This window comes from Corvus hawaiiensis, chromosome 12 (genome assembly GCF_020740725.1).
Source record: "Corvus hawaiiensis isolate bCorHaw1 chromosome 12, bCorHaw1.pri.cur, whole genome shotgun sequence".
In the NCBI taxonomy this organism is placed as follows: domain Eukaryota; kingdom Metazoa; phylum Chordata; class Aves; order Passeriformes; family Corvidae; genus Corvus; species Corvus hawaiiensis.
In genome coordinates, this window is record NC_063224.1 from 7,640,276 (window position 1) to 7,657,852 (window position 17,577).

General features: G+C 56.6%; 1 protein-coding gene across 1 annotated transcript; it reads left to right on the forward strand.

Annotated features, from left to right (window-relative positions):
- Positions 1-145: 145 nt before the first annotated feature.
- HSD11B2 (hydroxysteroid 11-beta dehydrogenase 2) lies at positions 146-17,184 on the forward strand. The gene is made up of 5 exons (XM_048316605.1): positions 146-461; positions 14,439-14,651; positions 14,925-15,110; positions 15,710-15,847; positions 16,327-17,184. The coding sequence occupies exons 1-5, from the start codon at positions 167-169 to the stop codon at positions 16,686-16,688; spliced, it is 1,194 nt and encodes a 397-aa protein (XP_048172562.1). The 5' UTR covers positions 146-166; the 3' UTR covers positions 16,689-17,184.
- Positions 17,185-17,577: the final 393 nt, after the last annotated feature.

Sequence of the window (17,577 nt, forward strand, 5' to 3'; positions counted from 1 at the left end):
CGGCGCCGGTGCCCGCGGCTCCCGGTGCCCGGCGCTCCCGTCCCGCCCGGCTCCCATTGGCGGCGGCCGGTCCCGCCCCGCCCCGCTCCCCCGCCGGGCGGGTATAAACGGGCGCGGCGGGGCGGGCGAGTGGCAGCGGCGGGGCCGTGCCGGGCCCGGGATCGGGATGGAGCCGGGGCTGGAGCGCTGGGCGCACGGCGCGCTGTGGGCGGCGCTGGCCGGCAGCCTGGCGCTGCGGGCGGCGCGGCGGGCGCCGGGGCCGGGCCGGGGGCTGGGGCCGCCGCTGGGCCGGGGGCTGGTGCTGCCGCTGGCGCTGCTGGCCGCGCTGCAGAGCCTGTGCCGCGCCTGGCTGCCGCTGCCCCTGGGGCTGGCCCTGGCCGCCGCCGCCGCCGGGCTGCTGCTGTGGCGGGCGGCGCCCCGCGGGCTGCTGCCGGTGGCGGGCAGAGCCGTCCTTGTCACAGGTGAGTGCGGGGACACGGCCTCGACGCCCCGACGGCACCGCCTGGGCTCGGCGGGGAGCGGAGTGGGGCGTCCCGCAGGCACCGGGACGCTGCTGTCAGCGGGGTCCCGCTGGGGACCAAGGGACCAACCACCGCTGCCAGCGCATCCCTCATCCTCTTCCACGTCCAAGCAGAACCGGCCAGGCTGTATCTGCCCCCCGAAGCAGGGAGTTGCAATGCCCCCTCGAGTGTTGACCACTAGTTGCAGCACGATGCCGAGAGCTGCTTCCTCTGGAAGTGCCGAGACAAGATGGGACAGAGCCGGAGTGCTGGCTTGGGACCCCGTCGGCTGGCCTAAGGGCTTCCCTCTCCTCTCCTCCCCTTCCCTTCCTCCCCTCTGGAGCGGTACTTGTTCTTGGAAAGATTCTCATAGTATCTCTAGAGGCTACAACAGAGCTGGCTACCCAGCGCTGAGCATCACTGCTTCATCCAGAGCTCCATCCAGGGAGCTGCTGGTGACAAGGTCCTCCACTGTGTGGGTATCCTCGGGAAATGCTGCCCAGCTGCTGCCTGCCTCCTCTTTGGGCTGCCTGGCCCAGAGCTCCTCCATGGGGAAGGTTGCTCCTCAGGGAATGTGCTGTGCTCCCAAGTTTTGCACACTCTGGCTCGGTGGCTGAAGCTCTTTAGAATATCTTGGTATATACATGGTTTTCTCACTCCTTCCTCGTGGAGGATGAGAGCCAGGCTCAGCAGTGCTTTGCTGTGAGGCAATGGTAGTGGAGAGGTGAGGAGGAAGTGCTGGAGCTGGGGTGGTTTTTGCTCCAGGTGTGCCTGGAAGGTGCTTCTGGCTCCGCATGGATGCAGAGGGGAGGGAAACTTGTGGGCATGACCTTGGCAATGCTCCCAAGGACAGGAGCCTGCATCCTGGTGGCAATGTCTGGGCTGGGCTTGGAGGCTCTGAAGCTGGAGAAGGCAGTTGCCTGTTTCCTAGAAAATTAAGGCAAGACCTGGGTCCCCTTTCCAGGGGTTCTTTGGCAGCAGTGGGAAGTGCAGGGAATCCTCTGGAGGAGGAAGATTAGAGGAGCAAGGCAGCGGATGAATGAATGATTCAAATGAGTGAAGGTCAAAGCTGCAGCAGGGCAGGGCTGCCTGGGGAGGACATGTCTGACAGCCGTGCGCTCACAGGTGCCCTGTGGCACACTGGCTCTGGCAGCCCTGGCTCTCTGGCATTGCCTGTATAATTAGTGAGTCAGTGACTGGAACAAGGTGTTCTTGCCCCAGTGCATTGAGGTGGCACCTCTGCAGCTCTGATGTGTTTGCTCTTGGCTGTAAATATTTTGTGGTTTTACAGGTTAGAGGTGCAGCCCGTGGTGTGGGATCGGCGTTTCCGTACTGCTGCTCCAGCAAGTGCCTGCCAAGGGGCAGATGCGAGGGCTGTTCTGCTGCGGATGGCATCCCTCACTTGAGTATTTGCATAGTAATTAGCCTGATTCTTTTAAAGATTAATTCCAGGCAACTAGGTATTGAGTAGCTGCCTGTGTCTCCTGTGGGAGCAGCCGGGAAGGATCAGCTCTGGGAGAAATGCAGCCTGATTGTCCCCCTCTTGCCAATGGGAAGCAAAGCCCAGCAGAGCAAGCGGCATGCTCTTGGATGCCTGGGGATGCTGGGCCTCAGTGAAGGTGTGTGAGGCTGGGGACAGAGCTCCTGCCATGCTGTGTGTTGTGCTGGACCTTGCAGATCAACTGAGAAATGGCACAAAGTCCTGTCTCTATGGAGCAGTGCAGGTCTCAGCCTGAAAATCTTTGGGCATCATTTCCTTGTATGCACATCTTGGCTGCTGTCTTAATCCTGCAGCAGCTTCAGTGATGCTTATCTGGAGCAAGGAAAGGTGGCTGCAGTGCTGTTCTATCTCCCTGGTGATGAGTTTCAGCTCTTCCAGCTGCCCACTCTCCCCAGGAACAACCCTAAGTTGAGCTCTGCATGTGATGCTCCAGCCCCATGTGCTGGTCTAGACATCTCTGGCTAAATAAAACCTAGTAATGGGAAGGATTGAAGGAAAACTAACTGTGCAGCTCAGTGGGAAAATAGCAGAGCAGCTGTAGAGCTGCTGCAGAGCAAAGCTGCTGACCCTGTGTAGCAGCAGGGACTGGAAAGTTGTGGCGTTTCCCATCTGTTGCAGGTTTGCATTTTGGCTGTTGCACATGGGACTGGGGTTTGGCTGGAGCAGGGACGGGCAGCTGCCTGCTGCTAGAGGGGAGCAAGGAATGCTGTGCTTTCCCATGATGAATCCCCTGGGCTAGCAAAGTAAGTGGTCACTAGTCCCTGCAGTGCTGTGTTTGTCTGGGGCTGTGACCTTAAGGCTTTTTTTCTGCATCCAATGGTCCAGCTTCTCCAGGAGCATGGCTCCAGTGGATGCAGCCTGGCTGGGGGCAGAGGGTGAGGAAAGCGTTAATCCTGTCTTCCTCAGGGATGTCACAGCTGTTTTCAGGGAGGAGGAGAATGCCCTCCTGTGCAGCCGGGGGCTGGGAGAGGTCAGCCCCAGGAGGATGGTGGGGATGAGGAGGGGAGCAGAGATCAGTTGCTTGGCCCGGGCTGGGAGGGAGACAGCAGCTATCTCCATGCCTCCCTTGGCTTGCTGTCCTGAGCCTGCCCTTGCCTTGAAGATGAGCCCACACCTGGCACAGGCTTTGGCCAAACTTGGAAAACCAGAGGTACCCCAACATGTCTGTGGGGTGTGGGCAGGGTTGGTATGGGCAGCTGCCTGAACAGAGCCTGATCCAGCACTGGGAAGCTGCAAGGCAGCCAATACCCAGCATCCCTCACCAGGGTGTGTGATAGGGCACTCCGGGGTGCTGGTGCTGTTGGTTGGCACCTGTGGGCCAGTGGTGCCAGTGGCTCACTGGGAGCTGCTTGCTCTGAACATCAAACAGCTGGTTTGTGTGTCCACCCCCCTTTCCAAATGGGAAACAGCACTGCTGGGTGTTCTTAGGGCCACTGGACACCTCAGAGCTGGGGGAGCAAAGAGGAGGGGTGTTATATCCTGTACTCCTTCCCATCGGGAATTGGTACAAAAAGCAGTCCAGCCTCTGGAGCCTGGGCAGGGGTGATGATCTGTGAGAACAGTCTTGGAGGGACGTGATGAGCTGCCATTTCTTGGCCTTTCCAGACTCAGACTGGCAGTGCTTTGTGCAAGGTTGGGCTTTGACTGGGTCAGTTTAGATATGAACCTAGACCATCCTTTGGTCCCCGTGGTCTTAGCAGATGCCTGTGGAATTCAGTGAGTCCATTCAAACCATACAACACAAGTAGGTGCCTGGAGGTGGTGGAGGGATGGCCAGGAGCCTGCCAGGGCTCTGCTGAGCAGCTGGGAAGTGCAAGCCTCTTGCTGTTGTGTAGCTCTGCCATGTGTGACCATGTGGAGTGGTTCTTTGGACAGCAGCCAATGCCCGATTTACTGCAGATCCTTGGAAAGCACCAAATGCAAACCAGCCCATAGAGTCTGCCTGCCTGCAGGGCTTTGCCAGAGCAGAGGGAGGACAGGAGTTGTGCTACAAGGTATTGGTTCATATGCTTCAGCTTGGATGAAAAGTTGAAAATAGTGAATTGTTGTTCTGTCTGTGATGGTGGTACCTGAATTAGCCCTCCAATAACCCCAAACATCAGGATGGCTGCTTGAGAGAGGCAGTTTAGGTCTCTTGTATCCTTACTATTACTTGGTGCAGTCTATGAAGCCAGGAACACCTGCAGATTGGTCTGTCTTCCAACAAATCATCTCTGTGCACAAAATTGGTTTGTAGGTCAGGCTGCCCAGACCCAAACCTGCCCTGTCCTCCTCTCTTCTTCCTGGCTGCAGGGGAAGTGTGGTTTTTCTGGTGAAGTGCTCTTGTTACAATTGCATGCCCCATTAACAATCTGAAATGGGTCAGAGCTTCAGATCACATTCAAGGTTAACAGAGGCTTTGCAACTTGCAGCGCTTCAGTGTTTCCCATGGACTCCACAGATGTTGAAGCATCTGCTGGCTGCAGCAGGACAGAGTGATTCAATCCAGATGTTGGGACTCCTGCTTTCTGCCACGAAGGTAAATCACTTTCTGTGGTAAAAAAGCAGCACTGCTCCCATCTGGACTTTGATGTTGTCTTAGATCTATTTTCCAGCTAAACAAGGTGACTGAGAAATGTCAGGGTCAAGGCTTCAGGGCTGGCTCTGGGATGGGCACCTCTGCACCACGGCGTGGCTAGAGCACCTGCACGGCGTGCTCACAGCCCGTGTGTGGTGCTGAGCCTGCCACCAGCCGTGCCATGAGAAATGCTTTATGCAAAGGCGCTGCAGCTCTCCATAGGTGACTTTCACTCTGCTTCTCGAGCCAGTGATCCAGCTCAGAGGTACCTGGGATCTTCCCCCAGCCTAAGTGCAGGGGGTTGGAACTAGGTGATCTTTCAGGTCCCTGCCAAACCAAACCATTCTGTCATTCTATAAGTGAAGGCTGAAAATCAGCTTATTCCCTGAAATTGCTCTGATTTTTCCAGAAGCTATTAAAAATTAGCAGCAGAGGCAGCTGCTGCCTCCAAGCTGAGAGGTGGGACAGGACCAAAATCAAACACCCAAATTCCAGCCCTGGTGTACAAGTAATTCCTGGTATACCTGAAGAAAAAAAATGCAACATTTAACTCTAGGGTTTGCTGCTGGCTTTTGGGAACAGAGCAGGAAAGCTGTTTTTTCTGCCTCTATCTGCTGGGCTGAAGCTCTCCCCCCGCTTTGTCAGCAGCCCTCCATGGATTTAGGATTCTTCTTTCCCACGTGAGGTTTCTTCAGAAATAGATACCTACCCCTGCTCACCACAGGCATGTGGATAGATACGCTCGGCTTTTTCTCACTTATCTATAAAATAAGCACTTTTGAAGCCTACAAATGACACAGACCTGTTGAGGTGGGAGTTTTTAGCACCGTTAACCAAAAATGATGAGCACAGCTAATTAGGAGGAAAAAAGCATTGAGGTTTCATACCGTGGGAGACTGGAGTTGGTAGAGAAACCCAAGCTGGCTTGATTAGCCTCGGGGTTATGCAGGGACATGAGAGCAACAAAGCAAAGACTTCCCTGCCGAAATGAGATTGTCAGATGGGAACGGATGCTTTCGGAAGGAGAGAAGTGTAGGCAGTTGCTGCCCTCTAGTCCAATGAGCAGCACACTTTTAATGAGGTCTGGGATTGGGTTACCCACTGTTGAGTCTAGCTCCCCTCAAGCCAGGATCTGGTTACAGAAGAGCTGGTTGCTGCTTTTACTAGTTGGAGCTCAGCACAGGGTTGGTGGACTTGCCCAGCCAGGGTTTTGTTTGAGGGGGCTCTTCAAGGTGTTTCCACCAAATCTGGGCAGCCATTTGCCTTCTCCCTATAGTCTTTTTTCAGGGCTGGTCTAAAACTCCAGCTGGAAGGGGTTTTTTTCCCAGGAGGAAAGGCTGCAGGGCTTTTACACCTCTTCACCTCCTGATGTGCCTCCTGTCATCTCAGATCTGAGATACTGCTGTGGAGCCTTCAAGGCCATGCTGGATGGGGCTTGGAGCAATCTGGGCTACTGGAAGCTGTCCCTCCCCATGGCAGGGGTGTTGGAACTGGATAACCTTTAGTGTCCCTTCCAACCTAAACTGTTCTATGATAAGGTGGAAAATGCCCAAATTTTCTTTGATGAGGTGGAAAAATTGCCCTCATACTGTCAGTGTGTTGCTACAGGTACAGTTTAGGACCTTTTATTTTTTAACCTCCCCACTATGTGTCTGTTATCTCCTTCTCTGCTCCCTTTCACTATCTCCCGTTCTTCTGTCTCAGCTTGTATGTGCCTGCATGAGCAACGTATCACTTCTGCTTCCTTCTCCCCTGGAGAGCTGCCAGCCCCTGAGCTTTATCAGCTTCCCTCGGGAGCTGGCTTCCCTGTCACACATGGCGCTGTCCTGGGATTTGCTGGCTCTAAGGCTGTAATCTTGAAAAGCAGTTTTTGGCTTTACAGGATTTGCGGTGGCGCTTCCTCTTGCTGGGTGGTTGACCCTGTGGAGCCAGATGGCGAGTGACTCCCAGGCAGGCTAGGAACAGAGAGAAGGGATGGGCTGGAAAGCTCAGATACCTGCCCTGATATCTTCTGTGGCAACTTTGAATGTCTGGCCTCTCAGAATCATAGGAGCTCGAATGGTTTGGGTTGGAAAAGACTTTAAAGACCATCTTGTTCCAACCCCCCTGCCTTGGGCATGAACACATTCTACTAGACCAGGTTGCTCCAAGCCATATCCAACCTGGCCTTGAACACTTCCAGGGACAGGACAGCTTCTCTGGGTTACCAGGGCCTCACCTTGCTATGAGTACCCACTGTGACCAGTGTTTGTTCCTCTCTAGGGTCCTGGTTACCAGGTGGGGATAAGCTCCAACCTGGGGTGTGCAGCCATCCCAGGATGAATTCAATCCCCCTCTTTCAGCTGTTTTGCTGGGCTCTGCCTAAGCTGAAGGGCATGCGTGGGTGCTGCCCTGGCATTGCCTGGGTCAGCACAACTATGTCCAAGCACATCAGCCTGGAGGGCCACCTTCATGTATTTTGGGGAAAATGCACCAAAGTAGTCTTATGATACTCAAACTCCTACTCTGAAGAGCTGGTGAGAGCTGCAGGTGAAGAGTGAGGAGGGAACAACTTGAACTGTGTATGGAAAGGGCTGGTGTGGCTTGAGGTCATCATGAGGCATAGCTCTGAGCCTGGGGGCTTAAACAGCTCAGTGTATTTCAAAAGCTGTCTTGGCAGAAGCTCAGTTGGTGTTTGCTCAAGTGTTTTGCTCCATTTCTAAAAAAAAAAAAGTCCCCATCTTCACATGGACCTGGAAGCTGCAAAAGAAAATAGTTGGTGCAGCTGTAGAGACCATCATGATGTGGGAATGGGCAGGGCTTGCACCACTTTTTCTGCTTGCTTGGGATTGTGGAATGTGGTGGAAGTTTACTCCTGTGACAAGAAGAATGATGAGATGGCACTTTACAAGCAAAGTAGAATCTCATCACCAAAATATCCCTGAACTGGTAGAGCACCACTGGAACTGCCACAGCCTTATTGTGGTGCTGCAATCTCTGAAATGCCTAACAGCTTGCTGGGCTTGCTCTGAAGCTGTTGCTTTGGTCAGCACTGTTCCCAGCATGGCTTTGTCTCTGCTGGCATCACCTGTGACTTGCCCACAGTGCTATCTGGGTGATACTTCAGGGCCTCTCCCATGGTTTCACCACATGGCTAGAGGTACTCCTGGTCATGCCATGGTTGTGGTGCTTTGTTGTCCTGGCTAGAAACATCTTCCTGGAGATCTCTCTGGGTGGTGATGGCTCAGGGTGCTCCATGTAGAAGAGCTGGTCTTCTCTTCAGCTGCCTGTGGATGGATTAGCCCTGCCTGTAGCAGACCTTAGACGTGACCTGATGCCTCTCCTTGCTTGTTAGCACACAGGAGGGATGCAAATGGGGTTTGGCTGGTGGTTCTCCAGCCTGCTAGGAGTCCCTGGAGAGCCCATTTGCAGACCAGAGGTGCCCACCAGCAGGTGCCCCAGCCATGGCTTTATTGCCACCACCTTATTCCCCAGAATCATCTTCAGTGTCACATTCCAGACACAGCTGGTGGAGCTTTCTGGCTTCCCAGCCTGGTTCCTACCCAGCCTCTCCAAGAGCCCAGGTGGATGTGTTAGCAGTTGCTTGCCATTGGCACTGATCTGGTTGAGCTGTCCCTGGGCCCCGGGTGTTCTTCCCAGCGACAGCTCTTCCTGATGGATGGCTGTCGAGGCTTGTCGGCTCCATGTTCCCAGTTCACTGTGTTCCCTCTGAAGGTGATTATTAACCCGGCTATTGCCACAGCGCCTCACAACTTCCTCTTCTCAGAGGGACATCCATCCATCTATCCCAGATTAGCTCTGATGTACGGCCTGTGCCAGGTGGATGTCTGTGCTGCTGTCTTCTCTCGCTCATCCCTGCTTGCTGAAAGCTCAAATTCTTGACTGTGAGAGTCTCACCACTCCTCTTGGGGAGAGGATCTCCACTCGGTGGAGACAGCAGCTGCCGGAAGATGCCATCCAGCCCCGGGGTGCGGTGAGCGGCTGCTTCTAGGAAATTCCTGTGCTCTCTTTCTGCGAAGTGTCGCGGTGATGCTGGAGGTGGCACTTCCTCCCCCCTGTCAGCTCGTGAGCACACGGTCGCTGCTCACTGGCAGCAGCATCACTGCCATGCCAGGGCTGGGTTAATTCCTGGATCCCGACTTCTTTGAGCATCCCACCAGGCACTGGCCTTGCATAGGGGGAGGCAGCTGGGCTCATTCCTGTCCTGCTGCCCCAGGGCACTAACAAGATCCTGCCTTCATTAGCCCTGCCGTTTGCAAACAGCATCTGCTGCTCGCAGCTTTGGTGGGGGATACGGCGTCTGGATGGCTTTTAGTGACAGTGATGGGGAGGGCTGTGGCCTCTGACACTTTTTTATTGCCCAGCTGCTTTTGTGCTATCAGGTCCCCAATACGGATGCACCAGTAAAGCTCCTGAGAAATGGGCTTTCATCCAGAAGCTGTGGGTGCATCCACACTGGCCTCGGGGCTCCTCGTCATCCCTGCCTGGTTGCCGTTGGTTGTCTAGGCAGAAAATCGGATTTTGCCCCTTCTCTTTGTTAAGTGGGAGATAACTTCTCGGGTGGAGGCGATGGCTGTGAGGCTCCAGGAACACTTTGCTAATCCATTGTAATTCATACCATCTGGCTATTGTCCCCGGCACAGGGAGGGGTAGGTCACCCATGTACCCCCTGCCATGGGCATTCCCAGCTCTGCCTTCTGTCATGGGTCTCCTTGTGGGGCTGAGAGTTTGTCTGACCCCTGCTCTGACCCACAGGACCTGTTGGAGGGATGTGGCTATCCTGGGCTATGGGAGCCATCAGCAATCTCCCTCCAACTGCCTGTGCGGACTGTGCCATGCAGGAGGGGATCCTAGGGGAGCAGGGGCAGTGTGTGCCCCGCTTGGCTCAGGTCCTGCTCAGGAAGGAGGCTGAGGCTTTGCAGGGATGTCCACTCAGGCTGCTTGGGTGGGGGGCTCCTGCATTATCCACTCACTAGGGATTTGGGGATGGGATTTGGGTCATCCTCAAAGGCATCTTCTGTCTTTAATTTAATTTAATTAGGCTTGTGACTTCCTGAACCCCCCTGCTGGGGACCAGCAGCAGCATCACTGGGGCTGCTGCCACCCCAGCTCCATCTGCCTGTGCCTGGGTATGAGGGCTGCTTCCATGGGGAGTGGAGACATGGAATGCCATGCAAGCCACTGGCTGGGGGGGTGTTTCCTGTGGACAGTGATGACACTGGCTACGATGGGTTGGGGGCTGTTGGTGCCCCTTCCTGGCCCCACTCCCCCAGCAGTACCTCAGGTGTGAGCAGACAGTGGCTGATGCCCGGCTGGGGAGGCCGGGGCTGGTGTGTGGCTGTGGCAGCCCAGCTGCTGTGAGGACAGGTGCTCCTGCCTTCCCCTCCCTCTCCTGTGAGCTGCCAAGAATTTGTTCCCTCTTGTCCGGGGCTGACATCACCCCTTTATCACTCCTTGCTCCAAATGCGTGCAGCATCTGGAAGGTGTCGGCCACAGGGCCTTGCCCTGCCCACGCAGGATTTTGCTGGGCATTTTATCCTGCCTGGACCCGCACTGCGCAAGGACCCCCTCCCTGAGTTCGTTTAGGGGACGGCCATCCCCTCTGATGGCACCATCCCCCCTCAGTGCCACCTTGTCCTGTGCTTCCACATCCATGAGGTGCCCACACTCCCAGGATGGAGCTGAAAAGAACAGCTGAGTTGGGATCAGTGCCTGCTCAGGGACCCAGCTGAACCTTCCTCGGTGCTGCCCGGCTAAATCCCATCCCATGCCCGGAGAAGCTGGATCCAAGGTGGCAGTGAATCCTGTCAGAGCCAAAGGCCATGTTTAGCTTGGCATCCCAGGCAGGGTTTGAGCTTGAGCCTATGGAAACAAGTGGCTCAGCATATTCATCCATTCGGCCTTGGTGCCCCAGCTCCCCCCCAGTTGATGGTGTCCTTGAGCCTGGTGACAGCTCCATCTTGGCAAGGCCTCTCAGAACAGGGTGGTGGGACACAGCCCTAAAGCTCTGTGGGGAGGTGGAATTGATGTCCTGGGATTTGGGGAGCAGCAGGGGGCACCCAGGCAATGGCCTGCAGAGCTGAGGAGGGGGTGATGCCCTTCTAAGTGCCCAACTCAGCTGGCAAGCTCCCAGTCAGTGGAAGATGGAGCATCCTCAAGGGATGCATCCGGGTACCTGGAGAGCAGCCCCTAGGGCTGCCGACTGACCATGCTGCTAGGGTGACCCTGGGGGAGCTGCTCCATGCTCAGCCCTGGGGCAACCCCTCTTCAGCTTCCACACCAGGGTCCTCAGCTGGGGTGGCTGTGGAGGGGCCAGCTCCAGGAAGCTGTCGCTGTACCCACCAGGCTCTGGGCAGTTTTGCGGCCACATGGGAATTCTTCAGCCAAGCTGTGTTTCTCACTGCTGAGGTTTTGCACTGGTCCTCACCTGTTGTGCATGGTTCAAGGATGAGGCTGCAGAGGTCATGAGGATGCACAACTTGTGGTTCATGGATGAGGATTCACAGCTCATGGCTCAGGGATGAAGATGCTTGGCTTGTAGCTTGGGGATTAAGATGCCCAGCTTGCAGTTCTCCAGCTCCGGAATGAGGTTGCACAGCTCACAGCCCATGGATGAGAATTCTCAGCTCGCAGCTTGGGAAGGGAAGCCACTCCCAGGTTGTGTTGGGGTGAGCACCGCGGACCTGTGCCACCAGCCCTCCATCAAGTACCGTGCCAGCAGTGGGGGCAGGGGCAGGCGCATGGTTGTGGTTCAGCAGCTCCCGGGCCGTACCCGTGTTATTGACCCTCTCTGCTCCAATCAGCAAACTGAAGAGCTAATTTGGAGCACGTCTGTGTGTGGTGGCCTTGGTGCTAGTGCAGGAGCAGGGTGAATACCTGAGACAGCAAAATGTCAGAGCGTGTCATGCTTGACTCACCTGAAAGAAATGTGTCCACACCAAACCAGGACTGCAGCTTCAGCCGGCTCCTAGCAGCGAGGAAGCACAAGTGGTGCAGGCTGGCTGGGAGCTGCCCAACTGGCACAGCTCAGCCCCGGCGGTGGCTCTGCTGTCACTGGTGCGGAGCAACTCTGGGCAGTGGATGCAAGATGCTTTGGGGTCAGTCCTCTTTGCCCTCCCTGAGTGGACAGGAGGGCACCCCTTATGACGATGCTGGAGGCCAGACCTTTTTGCTTGCTCAAGATAAGTAAAGTTGGGGCTTGTCATGCCAAAATTCTAGTGGAGGCTTGCATCTCGCACTCCTGGGGGAGCCGCTGAAGTGCCTGGAGCTTCTGCAAAGTCCTCAGGAATTGCTGCTGACCCACTCCTCTGGCAAAAGACTGTCCGCCCCTGGTGCAGGAGTTTGTCCTGGCTTGCTGAGCTTGCGGAGGGCTGCTGGATTTTGCAACCTGGACTCAGGCTTTGCTCTGCTCCTGCTGCAGCAAAAGCCTCCTTCTTCTGGCCCAGAGCCCATGGGGATGCAATGGGGGGCTTCAAGGTATGTGCTCTCCTCTTCTGCACTCCCTATGCCGGGCTTCTCCTGTGCTTGGTCTGACCACGTCCCTCCCTCCAGCATGACTGTGAAACCAGTTGGCAAGCTGGGAGCTGGGGCGGGGGGAACTGGCGCCGGCATCTCCTCGTGATGCAGCATCCTGGGAGGGCGGTGAGCCCAGCGCCAGCCTTGCCGGGGCTGCACAGACTGGACGGCTCCAGCACTCCCGGTGGGGCTGAGCCAGCGGCAATGGCTCCTGTGCCAGCTCTGGCATGGCCAGCAGCTCATGTGCTGGTGGCCATGGGGAGTGAACGTGGCCCTGGGCAAGCTGCCATGCTTTGAGACCACGTGTTATGGGCCCAGGGGGTTCATTGTCCCTCCCTGCACTCTTGGCCGTGCCTGAGCACAGCGGATGGGAAGCTGAGCAGCGGCGGAGACCTTAAATAACACCAGAGCATCCTCACCCTCCTGGCCCTGGGCCTCCCGCCAGCCTCCCAGGAGTTTTTTTTTGGTATGTGTGTGAATAAATTAGAACTTCCGAAACAAACCCTCTGACTGCCCTGCTCCTCTAAGGCAAAATAAACCCTGCCTGACTTGGACAGCACGTGGTCGTGTTTGCTTCCTCCTTGCCAGACTTGCCCATAAGAAGCCAGCAAACCTGTTTCTCTCAGTTTTTTGGGATTCTCCTGAGGTTTTGAGAGTTATGTGGTGATAGGAAGCTTTGTGTTTGGACTGAAAGCTTGTCTTGCGGGCTGCATGGGAGCAGCGCAGGTAACCCTTCCATCAGCTGCGTCATGGTGAGGCTGTGGCCACGAGCACTTTTATTTTTAAAGCTTATCTTTATTGCAGTTTTCTCCTGCACTGCTCGGAAAGGTGAAATGCACGTTATCTGTTTGTCGGCTGGCAGCATGCACTGTTCCTGAGGAGTGGAGAGGTGGATATGCTGTGCCAGCAGCACCTTCAGCATGCCCTGTGGACTGGGGTGCTGGGGGTGATGCTGGGGCAATGCCAGGGATAATGCAGGGGTGATGCTGAGCCAGCCTGGCACACATCCATGATGGGTGTTCGGCCGTTGTGTGGGAAAGGGCAGTCCCTGCAGCCCCTTCCTGCCAGCTGAGCACCCCCGGGCTGTGTTATCACTCTGGCCTCTGGCCAGGCGTTTTAATTATAGGTTTCTGACGCAGCAATAAAGTAAAACTGAGCTGGGGACTGGGACAGAGACACTGAGCTGACGGCTTAGCTGGCACCCCAAGAGCTGTAAGTGCCCGATCCCAGCCTGAGGGTACGGAAGAGTGAGGCAGCCAGTCCCTGCTGCCCTCACCACAAGGCTGATGGAGGGGTACTGGAATCTCTGCCCTGGGAGTGACAGTCCCCAGGGCCACTGTTGTGTCCATACCTGTGTGGCTCCAGGTGCCACACAGGGTCCGTTTTCAGGGATGTCATCAGGAGCACCCAAAGGTGCTGGGTAGGAGAGTGCAGGGCCATGGGGCTGGCCCTGCAGTGCTCCCCTGTTAATGGTTAATGTGACTGGGCAGCGGTTGTGGCACGGACTCCCTGAGCTATCAGCACTGCCATCGGCCCCGGGAACAGCCTGTACCTTGCTGCTGCTGTTTGTTTGCATCCCGGCCGCTCCACCCTGGCCACTGGCCTTGTCACCGCTCTGCAACAGCCAGCTCCCGCCCGGGCTGTCCCCCAGCCACCCAGGTGGTGGCTTTGCGGGTGACAGTGTCATGTGTGGTGCCCTTGTTTGAGCCGAGATGGAAGAGATGAGGCTGGGACCGGGTATGCAGCACCAGTACTCTCCCGAGTGGCCCATCCCGTTTGGATGCTCCCTCGAAGGATGTAGGGTAGCAAGAGCAGATCAGAATCCTTTTTCCCCCTCACCCTTTTTAACGCCCTCCATGCCCCAGCCAGGCGAAGGGGTGCTCTGCCTCTTGGCCGCTGCTTCTGGGAGGCGAAAAGCATTCGGCAAAAGTCTCCCACGGAGCCTTTCGCCAGCTCTGAATGGTGCTTGATGGAGCTTACAGAGGCTATTTTGAGGCTTGATGGCCCTGCATCGCTGCAGGGCTCTGGGCTGTTCTGGTGCATTGCTGGTGCCTGCGGGTTTACCTGCACCTTAAATCAGGGAGGCACTCGGGGCGATGGGGTTGTAGATAAAGGGAGTGTTTTCTTCCTCCCGCAAGGGAGAGAAAACAGCAGTTCCGTGACCTGCGAATGCCCCAGGGCAAGGGCACGTCCTGGTGAGTCAGGAGCTACAGCGGGGTGCAGAGCCAAGGGAAGGGAAAACGGATGTTGGGGGTGGGTGTTTGGTTCCTGGGGTTACGGAGAGGCAGAGCTAGGGCGTCTTTGAGGGCTGGGGACAGACAGTGACTGTCACTGGCCACTGCAAGGCTCTTCCTGTCTCTTTCAGGATGTGACTCGGGCTTTGGGCAGGCAACAGCCCGGCACTTGGACATCATGGGCTTTCGGGTGTTTGCCAGCGTGCTAGACCTGCAGAGTCCCGGTGCCCAGGAGCTGCGCCGGAGCTGCTCGCCGAGGCTGACGCTGCTGCAGATGGACCTGACCAAGACAGACGACATCCAGCGGGTCCTGCAGCACATCCAGGCCCACACCAACAGCACAGGTAGGAGGAGCCTTTGGCACCCCCTCAGGACCCCACAGAACTCCTTGGGACCTCAGCCTGCAGCCAGCATGGCAGTGCCAAGCCTCCATGTGTCCCCACAGGGGGCTGCCTCCCTGAGGGCACCTGCACCAACAGCCTTTCCTAAGTTCTCTTCTTGTCCTGGAGCACCCCACAATTCCCTTGCAGGACCCCCATCAGCCTGGGGAGCAGCTGGGAATCCCAGGGTGGGGGTTCCCTATTTAGGTCACCTCTTCAAGCACCCCATCCCCACAGGACTCTGGGGCCTGGTGAACAACGCCGGCTTCAATGACACCATCGCTGATGCTGAGCTCTCGCCACTGGGCAAGTTCCGCACCTGCATGGAGGTGAACTTCTTTGGCTCCCTGGAGCTCACCAAGGGGCTGCTGCCCCTGCTCCGCTCCGCTGGCGGCCGCATCGTCACTGTGAGCAGCCCTGCAGGTGAGCAGCCTCCCTCCAGCGTGGCACCCCTGGCACCCTCAGCCCAGGCACGGCTTGAGCATCCCCCTGGTGTGGTGCAGTTCCCACCCCCCAGGCACTCCAATTTTCCCAGCCAACTGGCAGCAGGTACTCTAGGACGAGCTGGCAGCATTGCTGAACCCCACAGCAGCCACCAAGACATGGGGAGATATGGGGGCTGGGGACCTGGTCACAGGCAGCATGGGCAACTCAAGCCCAGCTGCCACGTGCCTCCATTGGGGATGACAGCCCTGGCCAGGGTGGGAAAATCAGCTTCCTCTCCCCGGCCTTTTTTTTTGCCCATTAAAACACATCAATCCTCCATCAGGGGTGACAATCCCAAACTTTAGCTGGACAGGGAGGCAAAATCAATTTCCTCTTCCCTCACCACTTTTTTTCCCCCTCATTAAAACATTAATTTGAAGCTAATTTCAGTTGTTTTCTCAGCAAAGCAAACTCTAAGCCATTTCCTTGAGCAGGGGCCAGGAACACAGCCCTACACAAGCCCTGCCCTTCCCCCCTGCCTGCTCCCCTCCGTCCCTGCTGGAGCACTGGCTCACTCATTCTTTCACTCGTGCCAGGTGACATGCCCTTCCCCTGCCTGGCAGCCTACGGGGCCTCGAAGGCAGCCCTCAGCCTGCTCATGGACACCTTCCGCAGCGAGCTCCAGCCCTGGGGCATCAAAGTCAGCCTCATCCTGCCCGGCTACTACAAAACAGGTAAGAGGATCAGTGCCCACTCCCTGCCTGTGCCCGTGGGCAAAGGCCAGGTATCCCAGGGAGGCAGAAGATGAAGCAATGGGATGAGTAGTTGGTGGTGGAAGCATGCAGCTTCTGAGCATCTCCAGCCACCTCCCTGGGGACAGCAGTTATCCTGTGGCCACTGGGCTCTGGTGAATCAGAAGGAGGGTCAGGATCAGGTCCTGCCAGCAGATCCCATACCACCAGGGCTGGTCAAAGCAGCTCAGTCACGTTTATGAAAGCGGCATCCCCATTGCAGGCAGGGTCCAAGACCCCTGGTCCAGTGCCAGGCTACCAAGAGCCACTACGGTGCTACCCTCGTCAGTCTTTGCCAGGGTCTCAGCAGGACGTTCCTGTGAGGCTGGGAGGAGGCTGGGAGGTGACTGGGGCTGCTGGCATCCATGGCAGGGGCCTGGAGTGGGGGGCCCACACAGCTCATGGGGACTGTGTCCTCGCAGGGACGACGTGTGACCCTGCCTTCTGGAACCTGCAGAAGCAGCAGCTGTTGGCCAGTCTGCCCCAGGAGCTGCTGCAGGCCTATGGCGAGGACTATGTGGAGGAGATCAACCAGCAGTTCATCCAGTTCATGAAGGTGGCAGTGGAGGACCTCAGTGCAGTGGTGAACAGCATCACAGATGGGCTTCTGGCTGCCAATCCAGCCGTGCGCTACTACCCAGGGCAGGGCCTTGGGATCATGTATTTCATACACCGCTACCTGCCCTATTTTGTCCGAGACTTGTTCTTGAAAGGATTCTTCATCAACCCCAAGCTGCCCCGAGCGCTGCAGCGAGAGCACCACAACGACACGAAGAAGGCCTGACCTCAGCCTGCACAGGGCCTTCTCCCAGGATTTCCAGGCACACCAGCCCCTGAGCGCGTGCACAGCCAAAGGCACCGCCCTCCTGCACCGTGGGGGAACAATCAGCACTAGACGTTAAAAACCAAATTTCTTTCCAAAATCAGGTAGATCTATTTTCTATTGTGCAAGAATCAACATTTTTCTAGAGACCTTGGTTTTGTATTTTTTCTAAGAGGCCCATCCCTGCCTGACTCAGCAGCTCTGCACCACAGGCTGGGATGTACCTCCTCAGCTACCCACCACCTTCCTTACTGCTCTCAGAGCTGTTTGTCTTCGTCCCCTCTTGGCTGGGTCAGGGCTGGGACCCTGTGGCCGCTGCCTCCCTGCCATTCATTACACACTCCACGTGCTCCTGACGAGTGCAGGGGCCAAGATCAGGCTGCCAGTGCCGCAGAGCTCTTCATGAGATGAACTATGTGATTGTCACTTTTTAAATAAATCCATTCTTGATATTCCAGCAGGTTCTGGCTGTCTCCTTCTGCAGTGCAGTGCTGCAATGCTGCTCAGGGATGCCCAGCCTGCGGGCAGAGCTAAGGTGGGTCACGGCTGGCACCGTGCCGAGCACTGTGGCAAGAACCTCACCTGTGGCAGCAAGTGCCACAGGCACTCCCAGAAAAGGGGTCAGCCTGCCAGGAAGGATTTGTGCCCACTCCCTGCTCCTCCCCAACCCTATTCCAAAGGCTTTCTTTTGCTTTGCTCCCACTCTGTGGCCCTGCTGGGGCAAGGATGGAAGCGGTGACAGTGCCACACGTGGACAGCCCCACGCACAGGGATAAGTCATGCAGCTCCCTAACCCTATGGAGCACTCCCGTAAGGCTGCACCCCTTAGCTCAGCAGCCAGCTGCACATA